The sequence below is a fragment of the Anolis sagrei genome, chromosome 9, assembly GCF_037176765.1.
Source record: "Anolis sagrei isolate rAnoSag1 chromosome 9, rAnoSag1.mat, whole genome shotgun sequence".
In the NCBI taxonomy this organism is placed as follows: domain Eukaryota; kingdom Metazoa; phylum Chordata; class Lepidosauria; order Squamata; family Dactyloidae; genus Anolis; species Anolis sagrei.
The window spans coordinates 10,801,602-10,819,913 of NC_090029.1; the positions used below are offsets into that span (position 1 = coordinate 10,801,602).

Here is an 18,312-nt window from a genome sequence, read left to right on the forward strand (position 1 = left end):
TACACCACTGGAGAAATTACACTGTTTAGCTGGTATTGCACCACCTGACATCCGCCGGGAAGTAGCAGCCAATAGTGAAAGGACCAAGGCAGTGACATCTCTACCCCATCCCCTGTTTAGGTGTCAGCCAGCACGTCAACGACTTAAATCAAGAAGTAGTTTTCTAAGATCTACAGAGACACTCGCTGGAACACCTCAGCAAGCGAGAGTCCAAAAGTGGCAGGCTCAAACCCAGAACCTAAATGAATGGCTGATACCAAATGAGAGACTCCCTCCTGGGCACACAGAAAACTGGGCGACTTGGAAGGCGCTGAACAGACGGTGCTCTGGCCCCACGAGATGCAGAGCCAACTTTAAGAAATGGGGCTACAAAGTGGAATCCTCGACATGCGAGTGTGGAGAAGAGCAAACCACTGACCACCTGCTGCAATGCAACCTGAGCCCTGCCACGTGCTCAATGGAGGACCTTCTTATAGTAACACCAGAGGCACTCCAAGTGGCCAGATACTGGTCAAAGGACATTTAATCCACTACCAAGCTTACAAACCTTTATTTATTTATTTATTTATTTACTGCATTTGTTGACCGCCGTTCTCAGCCCTAGGGCGACTCACGGCGGTGTACAACATATAAAAACAATTTACAATAAAACCATATCATAACAACAATAACAACATCACTATTAATAATACCATTACACTAAATCATTCGCGACGTCTCATCCTAGAATCACAATCCAATCTCGTTATCCATATTCCGTTCCACTCATCATTGCCAATTTGTTGTAGCACTTAGTCAAACGCCTTCTCGAACAACCACGTCTTTAGGCTCCTGCGGAATGCCATAAGGGAGGGCGCCTGTCTGATGTCTACAGGGAGGGAGTTCCACAGCCGGGGGGCCACCACCGAGAAGGCCCTATCCCTCGTCCCCGCCAGGCGTGCCTGTGAGGCAGGTAGGATCGAGAGAAGGGCCTCCCCAGACGATCTCAAGGTCCTCGTGGGCTCATAGGCCGAGATGCGGTCAGACAGGTATTTTGGGCCGGAACCGTTTAGGGCTTTGTAGGCCAACACCAGCACCTTGAATTGGGCCCGGTAGCAGATCGGTAGCCAGTGGAGCTGGGACAACAAGGGCATTGTGTGCTCCCTGCGTCCCGCTCCCGTTAGTAACATGGTTGCCGCGCGGTGGACTAGCTGGAGCTTCCGGGCCGTCTTCAAGGGCAGCCCCACGTAGAGAGCGTTGCAGTAGTCAAGACGGGATGTGACCAGAGCGTGTACTACCGTGGCCAAGTCAAAACACAAACTTTGTGTTTTGTTTGTTTGTTTGATTGTTAAAAAATGCAATACAACTGTTTGGTTTGCTCCTGACACGATAAATAAAATCCTAAGTAATGAGGTGATATCGTTTGAGCTAATAACATGTTCTGTTGAAAGCCACTTCCTAAGCTTTGTAGCTTTGTAGTATCTTTAGACTTGGGAACGTCCGGCATTCTACCTGCCCTTATTCCTCACTGCTTGCTATCTTGTAGACGAACAAGATATGAATGTCCCATGGTCACCATCCTAACTTATAGCATCTTCCCTTAAACCTTTATCAGTGTTGAGCTAGAAATACATCCTTGCCAAATCTAATTTTGAGTAATTAATAAATAGCTTCAGGAAATTGGTCATATGGGATGTAGAAATTTAACAATCTGGCCTGCTCTAAAGATGGAAGATGGAAACATATTCTGTTGCATATTTGTGGAGGCAGTGGAACTTCCAAGCTGAGCTGTTTCTCTGGTTTTTCCAGCTGCTTGTCCATCTTGCTGAAACACAAGAATGCCTTTGCGAATTCCTGAGTGTTTTGTGGAATAAATCCCCCCACCCAAGAAAATACCGAGTCATTCTTTTTCTCTTGTTCCCACTGGTGTATTCAATCCCGCTTTACAAAGATGGGAGTTGTAGTCTGTTGCCATTACCCATAGTTCCAACTTTCATGAAAGGTATTGAATGAAATCTATATAAATAAAAACGTAATGTTCGTTTGTGGGATTAACAGAACTCAAAAACCACGGGGGGAATTGACACCAAATTTGGACACAAGACACCTGACAACCCAGTGTATGTCATTCACTCATAAAAATATTGAAAAACACAGCAGAAGGGACTTAAAAAGCCCCGAAAAGCTAAATGACGAAAAGCTAAATGACAATACAGAAAAAAGGGAAGAAAGAGAGAGGGAAGGGGAGAAAAAGAAAAGAAAAAGAAAGGGAGGGAGGGAGGGGAAAAAAGAAGCAAAGGGAGAAGGAAGGAAAGAGGTAGAGAAGGAAGGAAGAAGGGAAAGGAGGAAGGAAAGAGGGAGCGAAGGAAGAGGGGAAGATGTAGAGAAAGAGGGAGGGAAGAAAAGAGAAGAAAAGAGACAACAGAAGAGAAAGAAAAAGGGGGAAGGAAGCAAAGAGACAGAGAAGGAAGGAAGAAGAGAAGGAAAGACGGGAAGGGAGGAAGGAAAGGGGGAGTGAAGGAAGGAGAGAAAGAGGGAATGTTTGTTTGTGGGATTAACAGAACTCAAAAACCACTGGACGAATTGACGCCAAATTTGGACACAAGACACCTAACAAACCAATGTATGTCCTTCACTCAAAAAAATTGATTTTGTCATTTGGGAGTTGTAGTTGAAACCCACCAACGATGAAATTGAACCAAACTTGGCACACAGTTCTCCCATGACCAACGGAAAATACTGGAAGGGTTTGGTGAGCAGTGTCCTTTGGTTTTGGAGTTGTGTCCAATTCTGGGAACCACAATACAATAGAGATATTGACAATCTGGAATGTGTCCAGAGGAGGGCGACTAAAATGATCAAGGGTCTGGAGAACAGGCCCTATGAGGAGCGGCTTAAGGAGCTGGGCATATTTAGCCTGAAGAAGAAAAGGCTGAGAGGAGATATGATAGCCATGTATAAATATGTGAGAGGAAGCCACAGGGAGGAAGGAGCAAGCTTGTTTTCTGCTTCCCTGGAGATTAGGACGCGGAACAATGGCTTCAAACTACAAGAGAGGAGATTCCATCTGAACATGAGAAAGAACTTCCTGACTGTGAGTGCCGTTCAGCAGTGGAACTCTCTGCCCCAGAGTGTGGTGTAGGCTCCTTCTTTGGAAGCTTTGAAACAGAGACTGGATGGCCGTCTGTCAGGGGTGATGTGAATGCAGTATTCCTGCTTCTTGGCAGGGGGTTGGACTGGATGGCCCATGAGGTCTCTTTGATTCTATGGTAGTAATTTATGACTTCTCTACTATCCCATCCCTCAGCATTTTGGAGAAGCCCCCAAACCATTATTTCCGTTACTAAAGTGTTCCTATGCCTTTGCTGCAGAAGATCAGAGACACAAAAGGCATTGGCTACTGTGACTACAAGAAAGCAGATTCCACCAGAACATTAGGAAAAGCTTCCTAACTGTGAAAGAGAGCTGTTCAGCAGTGGAACTCTCTGCCCCAGAGTGGCGGAGGCGCCTTCTTTGATTTAAATGCAATATTCCTGCTTCTTGGCAGGGGGTGGGACTGGATGGCCCATGAGGTCTCTTCCAACTCTTTGATTCTATGATTCTGTGATACATGGGGCCAAGCCCAGACAACATAATACAGCAATAAAATCAAAACATATACAACAAACAACAACAACGTCATCAAAGTGATGTTAAAAAGAAAAAAATAATAAAATAAACATTCCAATAAACACAATTACGGTAATAATGACAATGGGCGGGCCACATATTGAGGATAAAAAACAGTTAACACACCAAAGGCGCAGCAGAAAAGCCAGGTTTTGAGGTTCTTTTTAAGCGATTCTCCAACCAGGTAAGCCGTGCACTTTTGGCAAGGAGAGGGTTAAGAGGACAGGGCTTTGGGTTTGCTTGAAGCCAGTTTTCCGGAAGTGTTTTGGCACATTCCCCAGACCATCCCTTGAGTAAACATCAAGGTGCAGTAGGTGATATCATTCCCGGCAGACTTCAGCCTTGGTTGCTCACAGCTTTGCACAACTTGTAGCTCCCCAGACCCCAGAGGGATCAATGCTTCGCCAGAGTTTCGAGACATGATTAAAAGGCTCAAGAAGGCCCTGAGAGAATTTCCTTTAATGGGGAACTGTGTGAGTGAGTATAGTGGGTGAGTTCCATTTCTTGTTCCTATTTTCCCCTTCTTTTCCCCCCAAGTTGTTGATTTACTTTGGTAGCTTCCTTCTCAAACGTATACCCAGAAATGGTTCAGAGAGCTGGGGGAGAAAGAACGAGCCGATTCTGGATCCAAAATCGTAACAAGACTCCTTTCAAAATAAGCACAACGAGGAGAGTTCGCTTTGAAAGAACGGTTGAGAAAAGAATGCTTTTTTGGAAAACCTAAACCAGCGTTAGTTCCCAAAGTGAATTTACGACTTCTCACTGCTTTGGTTGACTTCTCACTGCTTTGGTTTTGAAGTGGTTCCTAATGTGTGACATGGTTTTAATTTGTACACTTTTTTTGCACTTGTTTGTGGTGTTTACACTATTCTGCTGCATGTTAACGACATTATTATCACTATTGATAATAAGGTGCAATGTTTTGGAAGTTCACTTTGCTGTCTCAGCTTACTAACTTTGGTGGGTGATTTTGCTCAGCTTTTAAAACCTCACGGTGTGGAAACGGATGGAGTCATGTGAGGTTTTGTATGGCATTGTGGTGTGGGTTGCTTGTGAACTCTGCTTGGATTTTGCTCAACATGTTTCCGGTGGCAGTTTTATGATACCACTCCAATTAAAAAGTCCTTAATATGTTGTTGAAGGCTTTCATCACGGTAATCACTGGGTTTTTGTGAGTTTTCCGGACTGTCTCGCCATGTTCCAGAAGCATTCTCTCCTGACGTTTTGCCCACATCTATGGCAGGCATCCTCACAACCCACTTTCTGGAATAATGTGCCATATATACTCAAGTATAAACTGAGTTTTTCAGCCCATTTTTTAGACTGTAAAAGCCCCGCTCAGCTTATAATCAAGTCAAAATTATTTATTATTTTACTGGGTTATTATTATTATTATTATTATATTCTAATTATTATTACATTGATATTACTTTACTCTATTTTTTATATTTAATTTCTGTTTAATTAAAAGAAATTAAACACTGAATTGGGTTGCTGTGAGTTTTCTGGGCTGTATGGACATGTTCCAGAAGCATTCTCTCCTGACGTTTTGCCCACAACTATGGCAGGCATCCTCACAACCCACTTTCTGGAATAATGTGCCATATTTACTCAAGTATAAACTGAGTTTTTCAGCCTATTATTTAAGCAGTAAAAGCCCCGCTCGGCTTATAATCAAGTCAAAGTTATTTATTATTTTACTGGGTTATTATTATTATTATATTCTAATTATTATTACATTGATATTACTTTACTCTATTTTTTATATTTAATTTCTGTTTAATTAAAATTGAATTTAATTTCTGTTTAATTAAAAGAAATTAAACACTGGATTGGGTTGCTGTGAATTTTATGGGCTGTATGGACATGTTCCAGAAGCATTCTCTCCTGACGTTTCACCCACATCTATGGCAGGCATCCTCACAACCCACTTTCTGGAATAATGTGCCATATATACTCAAGTATAAGCTGAGTTTTCAACCCATTTTTTTGGCTGTAAAAGCCCCACTCGGCTTATAATCAAGTCAGTTATTTATTATTTTACTGATATTATTATTATTATTATTATTATTATTATTTTACTCCAATTATTATTATTACATTGATATTACTTTATTTTTTATATTTAATTTCTGTTTAATTAAAATTGAATTTAATTTGTGTTTAATTAAAAGAAATTAAACACTGAATTGGGTTGCTGTGAGTTTTCTGGGCTGTATGGACATGTTCCAGAAGCATTCTCTCCTGACGTTTCGCCCACATCTATGGCAGGCATCCTCCCGAGGGTTTGAGGTTTGTTGGATACTAGGAAAATTGGGTTTATATATCTGTGGAATGATGTCCATGGTGGGATAAAGAATTCTTGTCTACTGGAGGTAGGTGTGAATGTTTCAATTGGCCAACTTGATTAGCATTTCTTCATACACAACAGACAAACAATCTACAGGCCCACTAAGAAAATCCAACAAATGCACTGCAGCAAAGGACAAGAGAGATCCTCTCTCTGCAGGAGTTTACCATATACCATGCAAATGTGGACAAGTCTACGTTGGGACCACCAAGCAGAGATGCATTATGCGAGGACGCTAAATTACGACACCATAAAAATCTCCAGCCAGCATGCAAAGAATGAGGAAGTACTTCATCACTGTCACAAATGGACGGTGAAGCGACAGCTCCCCTGGTGCCCAGAATACCCTCATGAAAAAGCTGGAATGTTAAATAGCCTCTGTCTATATATGTTGTGTGTCTATACCAGAGGTCCTCAAACTAAGGCCCGAGGGTCAGATACGGCCCTCCAAGGTCATTTACCCGGCCCTCGCTCAGGGTCGGCCTAAGTCTGCAATGACTTGAAAGCACTCAACAACAACAATCCCATCTCATCAACCAAAAGCAGGCCCAAACTTCCCATTGAAATACTAATAAGTTTAAATTTGTTAATATTGTTCTTAATTTTTATTATTATATTGTTTTTAAGTGCTTCTTGCACTACAAATAAGATATGTGCAGTGTTCATAGGCATTCATTCATGTTTTTTTTCAAATTATAATCCAGCCATTCAACAGTTTGAGGGACTGTGACCTGGCCCTCTGTTTAAAAAGTTTGAGGACCCCTGCTCTATGGCATTGAATGTTTGCCATGTATATGTACACTGTAATCTGCCCTGAGTCCCCTGCGAGTGAGAAGGGTGGAAGATAAACACTATAATATAAATAATCCCCCAAACACTGAGGATGCCTGCCATAGATGTAGGTTATTCATTTATCGTGTCATCAGCAACCAGACCATTGTATTATAATTCTAACAAAACAAAACAAACACACAGATTAAAAAAAAAAACACAGATTTTGCAAACTTGATAGTTGGTTAAATGTCCTTTGACCAGTATCTGGCCACGTGGAGTGCCTCTGGTGTTGCCACAAGAAGGTCCTCCCTGGTGCATGTGGCAGGGCTCAGGGTGCATTGCAGCAGGTGGTCAGTGGTTTGTTCTTCTCCGCACTCGCATGCCGAGGATTCCACTTTGTAGCCCCATTTCTTAAGATTGGCTCTGCATCTCGTGGTGCCAGAGCGCAGTCTGTTCAGCGCCTTCTACGCATGCCCAGTCTTCTGTGTGCCCAGGGGGGAGTCTCTCATCTGGTATCACCCATGGATTGAGGTGCTGGGTTTGGGCCTGCCACTTTTGGACTCGCTTGCTGGGGTGTTCCAGCGAGTGTCTCTGTAGATCTAAGAAAACTATGTCTTGATTTAAGTCGTTGACGTGCTGGCTGATACCCAAACGGGATGAGCTGGAGATGTCTCTGCCTTGGTCCTTTCACTATTGGCTGCTACTTCCCGGCGGATGTCAGGTGGTGCAATACCGGCTAAGCAGTGTAACTTCTCCATTGGTGTGGGGTGCAGACACCCTGTGATAATGCGGCATGTCTCATTAAGAGCCACATCTACTGTTTTAGCGTGGTGAGATGTGTTCCACACTGGGCATGCGTACTCAGCAACAGAGTAGCATAGCACAAGAGCAGATGTCTTCACTGTGTCTGGTTGTGATCCCCAGGTTGTGCCAGTCAGCTTTCGTATGATGTTGTTTCTAGCACCCACTTTTTGCTTGATGTTCAGGCAGTGCTTCTTGTAGGTAAGAGCACGGTCCAGAGTGACTCCCAGGTATTTGGGTGTGTTGCAATGCTCCAGTGGGATTCCTTCCCAGGTAATCCTCACAGCTCGGGATGCTTGTCTGTTCTTAAGGTGAAAGGCGCATGTCTGTGTTTTAGATGGATTAGGGATCAGTTGGTTTTTCCTGTAGTATGCGGTAAGGGCACCTAGAGCTTCAGAGAGCTTCTTTTCGACCATCTCAAAGCTCCCTGCTTGAGTGGGTGGAACGTCAGGAGAGAATGCTTCTGGAACATGGCCAGATAGCCTGGAAAACTCACAGCAACCCAAGTCCTTAATATTTCATGAAATTAGTTTGAAGCATTTGAATTGGATTCAGCCTCTAGGCATTCTATGTGCTATCTCTGATCTGTGAAAGCCAGCTTTCTTTGTGGGTATCTGTACTGTAAAACGTCTTAATCGGTGTGATTTAATATGCAGTGAAACTTTCTAACCTTAACAATTTCTTTACGCAGCTTGATATTTCTTGATTCTTTAATGCTGACAACACACATTATAGTGTTTATATGGCAATGTATATTTTAAAAGGGAGCGGCAGTGGAATGTAATGGTTACATTATTCAACTAGGATTCTGGAAGATTGGGGTTCAAATCTCAGCTCACTTCTACAAACCCACCCATTGGGTTACTTTGAGCAATCCACTTACTGTATATACTCAAGCATAAGCCGGCCCAAATATAAGCAGAGTACCCTAATTTTCGGAATATTTACCGTATTTCAAAGAAAAACAGTAAACTATTTCTGTAAGTGGAGGAGGAAGGTCAACAAACACAATAAGATATCAACAGTAACTTAATAATAATAATAATAATAATAATAATAATCACAGGTGACAGGATTGCAGAGAAACAACTGGAAAAGCTGACACAATATGAGGATTTAAAGCTCGAACTGCAAAGATTCTGGCACAAGCCAGTAAAGGTGGTCCTAGTAGTGATCACACTGGGTGCAGTGCCTCAAGACCTTGGCCTGCACTTAAACACAATCGGCACTGACAAAATTACCAGCTACAAAAGGCCACCTTACTGGGACCCACACGCATTATTCACCGATACATCAGACAGTCCTAGAGACTTGGGAAGTGTCTGACGTGTGATCCAATTCAACAGCCAGCAGAGTATTTGCTGTGGACTCGTTTTGTTTCAAATAATAATAATAACTTCATTTGTATCCCACCATGGGGATTCAAGCCAGGTTCCAAGATAGTAACAGGCAAACATTCAATGTCTATATAAACAATGCAGAGCTAGATACAGATCTATAATTATATATACTAATTTCACATATGCATTTCCCCCTGAAATGTTTGCAAATCCTCTCTATGTATGTACATTTCCAATGCAATATTTGCAAGCCCTATATATCTATATTTATATCTATCTAGACGTCTCTCTATATATGGTTAATTATATCTATATAGGATTTGCAGGGACTTGAAAACATGTGAGGGGAACATTCATATTTAAAATCTTATACAGATAAATAGATAGATTGATAGATAGACACACACACACACACACATTAAGTCCCTGGTGGCGCAGTGGGTTAAACCACTGAACTGCTGAACTTGCTGACCAAAAGGTTGGTGGTCCAAATCCAGGGAGCGGGGTGAATCCCTCTGTTAGCTCCAGCTTCCGCCAACCTAACAATTCGAAAACATGCAAATGTGATTAGATCAATAGGTACCGCCTTACCGTGAAGGTAACGGCGCTTCATGCAGTCATGCCTAAAGCCATGTGACCTTGGAGGTGGCTATGGACAACGCCGGCAATTTGGCTTAGAAATAGAGATGAGCACCCGAGTCACAGAGTCGGACACAGCTAGACTTAATATCAGGGGGAACCTTTACTGTTACCTATATACACACATATACAGATATATAAGTACCTCTATATATTTATCAATATTTATATCTATAGGATTTGCAGAGACTTGCAAACATGTGAGGGGAACATTAATATATACACAGGTACATGAACATCTCTAGATATCTATATGCATATAGATATCTGGCTCGGCCTCTTGTAAGCCGCACCGAATCCTTTGGAAGATGGTAGCGGGGTACAAATAAAGGATTATTATTATTATTATTATTATTATTATTATTATTATTATATAGAATTTGCAAAAACCTGCAAACATATGAGGGGAAAACTCATATATAAAATGAATGTATACAGATATATAGGTACATAGGAATTGCAAAGGCTTGCAGGAGGAAATGCCTATATATCTGTACGAGAGATTAACAAATATTTCAGGGTAAAATGCTTTTATAAGATTAATGGGTATATGTTGTTTGCAAAGACTTTGGAAGAAACATGCATATAAAGAAACATATTTACAGACCTATAGGGCTTTGCAAAGGCGAGTGAATACTCCCAAGGGAACAAAAATGTACATATAAAGTTAATACATTTAGACACACACACAAAAAACAGGAAATTGGGTGGATTTGAAAGAGAGCCATACAAACAAGGAGGATATGAAATATATCTCCGTTCCCTCCTTCCCTCCCTTTGGACTGGAAAAGAAAACACACTGTCAAGGGAAGGGAAGAAAAGAGAGAAATATATCATGTATTGCAAGCAATGGCCTCCAGACTCTGCTGACCGGCTTGACTCAATTATAAGTCAAGGGAGGTTTTTTCCATCTCAAGAAAAGGCTTATCTTTGAGTATATATGTACAGTATATATGATACTTTCTGTCTCAGAGGAAGGAATTGGCAAACCTCATCTGAGAAACCCCATAACATGGGAATCAGTCAAAAATCAAGGCCCACAACAATTCAATTGTATGGAAACTGAAGAATCAAAGTTGGAAAATGAGTGGTGGTTTCTTCTTCTTTTGTTCGTTGTCATAGTTCAGGGTGTCATTCTGTACAGAATTATGATTGAAGCATTTCCAATTGAACGGTTTCTAGCATAACGCCCCAGGTGAATTCTCTCTTCTTGCTGTTTCAGTCGGGTGCCTGATGAGCAAACGGTGGAAAATTTGTCCCCTCGGATTCCACGATCTGTCTTTGAACATCAGGGCAGCGGTGACAATGCGTCCCTCACTCGGTTATCTCCTCCGGAAACGCTACAAGGGGAGGAAGAAAAGGAAGACATGTCTGATTCCTCCGACATCAGCGCCTGCAGTGCTACATATAGCAACTTAGGTAAGCACCTTGCACCTGCACAGCTGAATAAAATCCCACATTGTCTGCTTTGAACTGGATTATATGGCAGTGTGGACTCTGATAATCCAGTCAAAAGCAGATATTTTTATTTTATTTTATTTCCTGCATTTCTATCCCGCCGCTTTTCAACCCTAGAAGGGGGACTCAGGGCGGCTTACAATGGGCCCTGTTATGAGGCCAATACATAACGATCTATATAAATGAAAATGTAATGTTCGTTTGTGGGATTAACAGAACTCAAAAACCAGTGGGCCAATTGACACCAAATTTGGACAGCATATACCTAACAACCCAATGTCTGTCCTTCACTCCAAAAAAAATTGATTTTGTCATTTGGGAGTTGTAGTTTCTGGGATTTATAGTCAGGGGCGGCTCAACCCATTAAGCAAAGTAAGCATTCGCAGTATAGTTGATTTTGCCCAGGGGCGCTCTTGAGGCGCTCTTGAGGGAAAATAGACCTTGACATATGCGAGTTGTAGTTACTGGGATGTATAGCTCATCTAAAATCAAAGAGCATTCTGAACTCCACCAATGATGGAGTTGAACCAAATATGGCACACAGAACTCCCATTTATACAAACTCATGTTTTATCTGAGTAACTCATACTGTTAAGCTATTGAATTTATAGCATATGTTTGACCTACAAATGCCACACACTAGAAGAATCCTACATTTATCTCCAGTTCTGACACTAATTTTTTTATTTCATATGTTTCAATTTTGCTTTTTCACCAAGTAATTTGGAAGCAGAATTGGTTTTAAAGGTCACATTTGTAAGACTAGGCACACATTTAGGGCAGCCGTTCATAAATGGTCACAAGTGGGTGCATCCATCTCACTTTGTATGCCGTCTGCCATAAATCAGCCGGAGAAATTGGACACAGTGTGACAGCACACAAATTAATAGGTAAGGATGACACGCTCTCTCCCCTTGTCATTCTTTTGTTTGAAGTGATTATAACCTTTTAGTGTAGTCCTTTCTACTCTAGTTTGCGAGCTCCTTGGGTTAGGAGCAGTCCTTTTGCAGTCTCTAAAGCAATGTAGGTGAACTATATATCCTAGCAACTACAACTCCCAAATGTTGAGGTCTATTTTCCCCAAACTCCCCAGATCCATTATCCACAATTCTCTCTGGATGTAGGTGAATGACAACTCCCAAACGCAAGGACAATGCCCACCAAAACCTTCCAGTATTTTCTAAAGGTCATGGGAGTTCTGTGTGCCAGGTTTGGTTCAATTACATCGTTGATGGGGTTTAGAATGCTCTTTCATTGTAGGTGAACCATAAATTCCAGCAACTACAACTCCCAAATGTCAAGGTCTATTTCCCCCAAAATCCACCAGTCTTCATATTAAGGCATGTTGAGTATCTTGCCAAGTTTGGTCCAGATCCATCATCATTTGAGTCCACAGTACTCACTGGATGAAGGTGAACTACAACTCCCAAACTCAAGGCCAATGCTCACCAGGCCCTCCTAGTGTTTTCTGTTGGTCATGAGAGTCCTGTCTGCCACTTTTGGTTCAATTCCTTCATTGGTGGAGTTCAGAATGCTCTTTGATTTTAGGTCAACTATAAATCCCAGCAACTACAACTCCCAAATGACAAAATCAATTTTTTGGAGTGATGATCACTTCTTGGGATGTTAGGTGTATGCTGCCCAAATTTGGTGTCAATTAGTCCAATGATTTTTGAGTTATGTTAATCCCACAAACATTACATTTTTATTTATGATGATGGTGGTGGTGGTGATGGTGGTGATTATTATTATTATTATTATTATTATTATTATTATTATTAGAAACACAACAAGATGAGTCCACAGCAGACACTCTTCTGGCTGTTGAATTAGATCACACGTTGTTGTGCTCTCTGGCCACAGTACTCGCTGGATGTAGGTGAACTACAACTCCCAAACTCAAGGAAGCTCACCAGACCCTCCTAGTGTTTTCTGTTGGTCATGGGAGTCCTGTCTGCCACTTTTGGTTCAATTCCTTCATTGGTGGAGTTCAGAATGCTCTTTGATTGTAGGTCAACTATAAATCCCAGCAACTACAACTCCCAAATGACAAAATCAATTTTTTGAGTGATGATCACTTCTTGGGTTGTTAGGTGTATGCTGTCCAAATTTGGTGTCAATTTGTCCAATGGTTTTTGAATTATGTTAATCCCACAAACGAACATTATATTTTTATTTATATAGATGATGATGATGATGATTATTATTATTATTATTATTATTAGAAACACAACAAGATGAGTCCACAGCAGACACTCTTCTGGCTGTTGAATTGGATCACACGTTGTTGTGTGTTGTTGTTGTTGCTATTATTATTATTATTATTATTATTATTATTATTATTATATGTCCAGATACACCAAACTGCTGTCTCACCTAGTGTTTTTAATTTTTTAATCCTTTGGAATTGGCCCTGCCTATTATTATTATTATTATTATTATTATTATTATTATGTACTTGTGTCACAGGTCCAATGACTATTGTTTCTCCTTCTGCAGGGCAATCCAGAGCAACTATGATACCTCCAAAGCATCCTCGGCAACCGAAGGGGGCTTTGGACGACGCCATTGCTTTTGGCGGAATATCGGATCTGGAAACGGCTCCCAGTTTACATCCAACACCACCTCCCCTGCCAAAGAAAACCATCCTAAGAGCTCATACAGAACCAGTTCCAAAGGAACTCCAGAAACATACCCTTGAAAACAGCATGTGCGTGATGGCCAACCCTACCTATGACATTGATACCAACTGGGAAGCCAGCAGCGCCTGCTCTTCAGTCAGCTCAGAATTCAAGGCAGTGGACAATGAATCAGGAGACTCCTTGGATAGGCCTCCAACAAAAGGACTGGCAATCTGCTCATCCGCCAATAGCTTTTCCAGCCTAACTGCTACCAGTACGAAGGACAGGGCTTCTAATAGCGTGGAGTCTCTGTCAAGTCGACCTGCCACCCATGGCAAGCATAGCAAAACTGTCCAGAAGCCACAAAGGCAAGCACTTTATAGAGGGATTGAAAACAGGGGAGAGGTGGTGAGCAAGATCCGAAGCCTTCACACTGACTCCCTGAGGAAACTGTCTGCTAAGTGTGAAGACTTGTTCATGGCTGGACAGAAGGACCAGCTTCGATTTGGCGTAGACAGCTGGTCGGACTTCAGATTAACCAGCGACAAACCATGCTGCGAAGCAGGCGATGCTGTCTACTACTCTGCATCTTATGCAAAAGATCCCATCAACAACTACGCAGTCAAGGTAAGAAGCTAATCCATCCATTGAGATTAACAGTTTTCCTGACTGTGCCTTATATTTGGTTGCCTTTGAGTTCAGGCTTTACTAAGTAAAATATGTGCTCTTCTGTGCTTTGTGATTGCAAAGGCACGCTCATGTTTAGGCTGTGTATTCTGTTCTTAGTATTTATTTTTGGTGTCATAGTTCTTAGGATCGGGCTGTAAGCCATTCTTCATACATTGCATTCCATATGTTTCTAGGATGGCCCTGAGGAAATGCAGCAAGTAAATAAAAGCAAGGAGTTAATGCCACAAATTCCTTCCTTTTATGCAAACCAAATTATTTGGCACTGGATCTCGAGCTTTGCTTTTTTTAACATTTCTGACTTTTCAGAAATCTACCCCAATCTATTTTGATTAGTCCTGTTATCAGTTTATAAAGAGACACACTTTCTTATTTGTTGACAGGGTGGTTGAAATAGTTTTCCTTTTATTCATTATTATTTCTTTATTTACTCCATTTATATACCGTTTTTCTCCTCCTAAGGGAACTCAAAGTGGTTTCCAACATTATAAAGGCAAAATTCAATGTCGTACAAACCAGTGAAAACCAAAAGATAATAGCAAGACAATAACATATAGCCATAAATTAATCTAACCAAAATAAAACATAAAATAAGATTTAGAAATCTTGTTGTTGTTGTTCATTCGTTCAGTCATCTCCGACTCTTCATGACCTCATGGACCAGCCCACGCCAGAGCTCCCTGTCGGCCGTCACCACCCCCAGCTCCTTCAAGGTCAGTCCAGTCACTTCAAGGATGCCATCCATCCATCTTGCCCTTGGTCGGCCCCTCTTCCTTTTGCCTTCTACTTTCCCCAGCATCATTGTCTTCTCTAGGCTTTCCTGTCTCCTCATGATGTGACCAAAGTACTTCAACTTTGTCTCTAGTATCCTTCCCTCCAATGAGCAGCCGGGCTTTATTTCCTGGAGGATGGACTGGTTGGATCTTCTCACAGTCCAAGGCACTCTCAAAACTTTCCTCCAACACCACAGCTCAAAAGCATCGATCTTCCTTCGCTCAGCCTTCCCTAAGGTCCAGCTCTCACATCCGCAGGTGACTACAGGGAATACCATGGCTTTAACTAGGCGGATCTTTGTTGCCAGTCTGATGTCTCTACTCTTTACTATTTTATCAAGACTGGACATTGCTCTCCTCCCAAGAAGGAAGCGTCTTCTGATTTCCTGGGCACAGTCTGCATCTGCAGTAATCTTTGCGCCTAGAAATACAAAGTCTGTCACGGCCTCCACATTTTCTCCCTCTATTTTCCAATTGTCAATCATTCTTGTTGCCATAATCTTGGTTTTTTTTATGTTTAGCTGCAAGCCGGCTTTTGCGCTTTCTTCTTTCACCTTGTTAGAAGGTTCTTCAGCTCCTCCTCGCTTTCGGCCATCAGAGTGGTGTCATCTGCATATCTGAGGTTGTTAATGTTTCTTCCAGCAATTTTCACCCCAGCTTTGCATTCCTCAAGCCCCGCACATCCTCGCATGATGTGTTCTGCATACAAGTTAAAAAGGTTGGGTGAGAGTATGCAGCCTTGCCGTACGCCTTTCCCAATCTTGAACCAGTTCTGTTGTTCCGTGGTCAGTTCTGACTGTTGCCACTTGGTCCTTGTACAGATTCCTCCGGAGAGAGGGAAGGTGGCTTGGGATGCCCATCCCACCAAGAACTTGCCACAATTTATTATGATCCACACAGTCAAAGGCTTTAGAGTAGTCAATGAAGCAGAAATAGATGTTTTTCTGAAACTCCCTGCCTTTCTCCATTATCCAGCGGATATTGGCAATCTGGTCTCTCGTTCCTCTGCCTTTTCTAAACCCAGCTTGAACATCTGGCAACTCTCGCTCCATGTATTGCTGGAGTCTTCCTTGCAGGATCTTGAGCATTACATAAATAAAAATGTAATGTTTGTTTGTGGGATTAACAGAACTCAAAAACCACTGGACAAATTGACACCAAATTTGGACACAAGACACCAAACAACCCAACGTATGTCCTTCACTCAAAAAATGGTTTTTTTCATTTGGGAATTGTAGTTGCTGGGATTTATAGTTCACCTACAATCAAAGAGCATTCTGAACCCCACCAACGATGGAACTGAACGAAACTTGGCACACAGTTCTCCCATGACTAACAGAAAATACTGGAAGGATTTGGTGGACAGTGTCCTTTGGTTTTGGAGTTGTAGTTCACCTACATCCAGAGATCACTGGACTCAAACAATGATGGATCTGGACCAAACTCTACACAAATACTCAATATGCCCAAATGGGAACACTGGTGGTGTTTGGGGAAAATAGAATCTTGACGTTTGGGAGTTGTAGTTGCTGGGATTTATAGTTCACTTACAATCACAGAGCATTCTGAACCACACCAACGATAGAATTGGGCCAAACCTCCCACACAGAACCCCCATGTGGGCCACAGCAATGCGTGGCACGAGACGGCTAGTCAATATAAATAAAAATGTAATGTTCATTTGTGGGATTAACATAACTCAAAAACCACTGGACGAATTGACACCAAATTTAGACACAAGATTCCTATCAGGCCAATAAGTGACCATCACTCATAAAAACACTGAAAAACACAGCAAAAGAAACATTAAAAACCAAACATTTAAAAAATACATTAGAACGCATGCACAAAACCACACACACACACACACACACACATATATGAGTGACCATCACTCATAAAAACACTGAAAAACACATCAGAAGAGACTTAAAAGCCAAAAAATAATTTAAAAAATGCAACGCATGTGCAAAACCACATATATATACATACACACACAAAAAAACATATACACAAACTGGGCCACAGCAACACCTGGCAGGGGACGGCTAGTTGAACAAATAAACAACAAAAAAAACCATAATATTTAGTTCCATGCAAGTGCAATTTAACATTCGGTTTTTCTGACACTATATAAAAAACCAATTGCACTCAATTAAATGCCTATGTTAACATGCTAATTTTTTTCTATGGGTTCCATTATATACCCCTATATTGTAAAATCATAGCCAATGTTCTTGTACTGAATGCGAAAAATTAAACCGTCCAATTTGTTAAGCTCAAAAATTACCCAAACTAGCTGTGAATCCATAGCTCAGGAGTGCCTCCTAAATTAGAAGATATTCACCAGTGGCAAAGCTCCGACAAAAGATCGTGGGAATTACAAACCCCAGGCTCCGCATTCAGGAAATGTAGATGTATTGATTTATTTCTATGGCAAGAAGCCCAGCTAAGATAATTGGAGACATGGCTGTTCCCATTTGTTCTTGATACAAAATAATTTTAATTGATTTCCCCGAGAAACTGATAGTGTAATTTTTCTTTAACTTATCTTGATTATTTGATAGGAATACAATTACCATTGGTTTAGTTTCAAAATCAGGTCCAAATATTATCTGCTGATGTCAAGATACACAAACCATTTGTTCGTCTTGAGTGCAGTACTGCTTTGATCAGGTGTGGCAGGAATAAAGTTCAATAGCATCTTATCTTGTTTTGCTACAATAGGTCAAGTAGGATGATCATCTCGATGAGCCGTTAACGGCTAATTGCATTGTCATTTTCCAAACCAAAAAAACACAGGAAACAAGGTGAAAATTGCTTGGTGAAACAATGTCAACTTTTGAAATGTGATTCTTTCTCAAACGAGGCAAAATAAAAGATCTCTTGCAGAATTTTTGTTATGGAGCATCGGACTTGCATTATAAGTATGCATCCAGACAAGACAGAGGTCCTCTTGGTCAGCCAGAAGGCCAAACAGGGCATAGGGTTACAGCCTGTGTTGGATGGGGTTACACTCCCCTTGAAGGCATACGTTTGCAGCTTGGGAGTGATCCTAGATTCATCGTTGAGCCTGGAACGCCAGGTCTCAGCAGTGGCCGGGGAGCTTTTGCACAACTAAAATTGTGCGTCAGTTGCACCCATAACTTGAGAAGTCAGACTTGGCCACAGTGGTCCACGCTCTGGTTACATCCCGTATAGACTACTGCAATGCGCTCTAC

The 18,312-nt window shown here is 41.6% G+C and overlaps 1 protein-coding gene across 5 annotated transcripts in view; it reads left to right on the top strand.

The window, feature by feature from the left end:
- Nucleotides 1–18,312, top strand: part of PEAK1 (pseudopodium enriched atypical kinase 1) — a 122,601-nt gene that overhangs the window by 80,964 nt on the left and 23,325 nt on the right. For 3 of the 5 annotated variants that reach the window (XR_010910293.1, XM_060755723.2, XM_067471271.1), the window contains 3 exons: nt 4,022–4,138; nt 10,775–10,971; nt 13,510–14,258. Coding sequence is in view for 4 of the 5 variants with exons in the window: in XM_060755723.2 (XP_060611706.2) it covers nt 4,022–4,138; nt 10,775–10,971; nt 13,510–14,258 (1,063 nt within the window). In the remaining variant the exon portion in view is untranslated. Of the gene's footprint in view, nt 1–4,021; nt 4,139–10,774; nt 10,972–13,509; nt 14,259–18,312 lie in introns of those variants that run through there. The other 2 variants (XM_067471272.1, XM_060755725.2) reach the window with 2 other exon arrangements.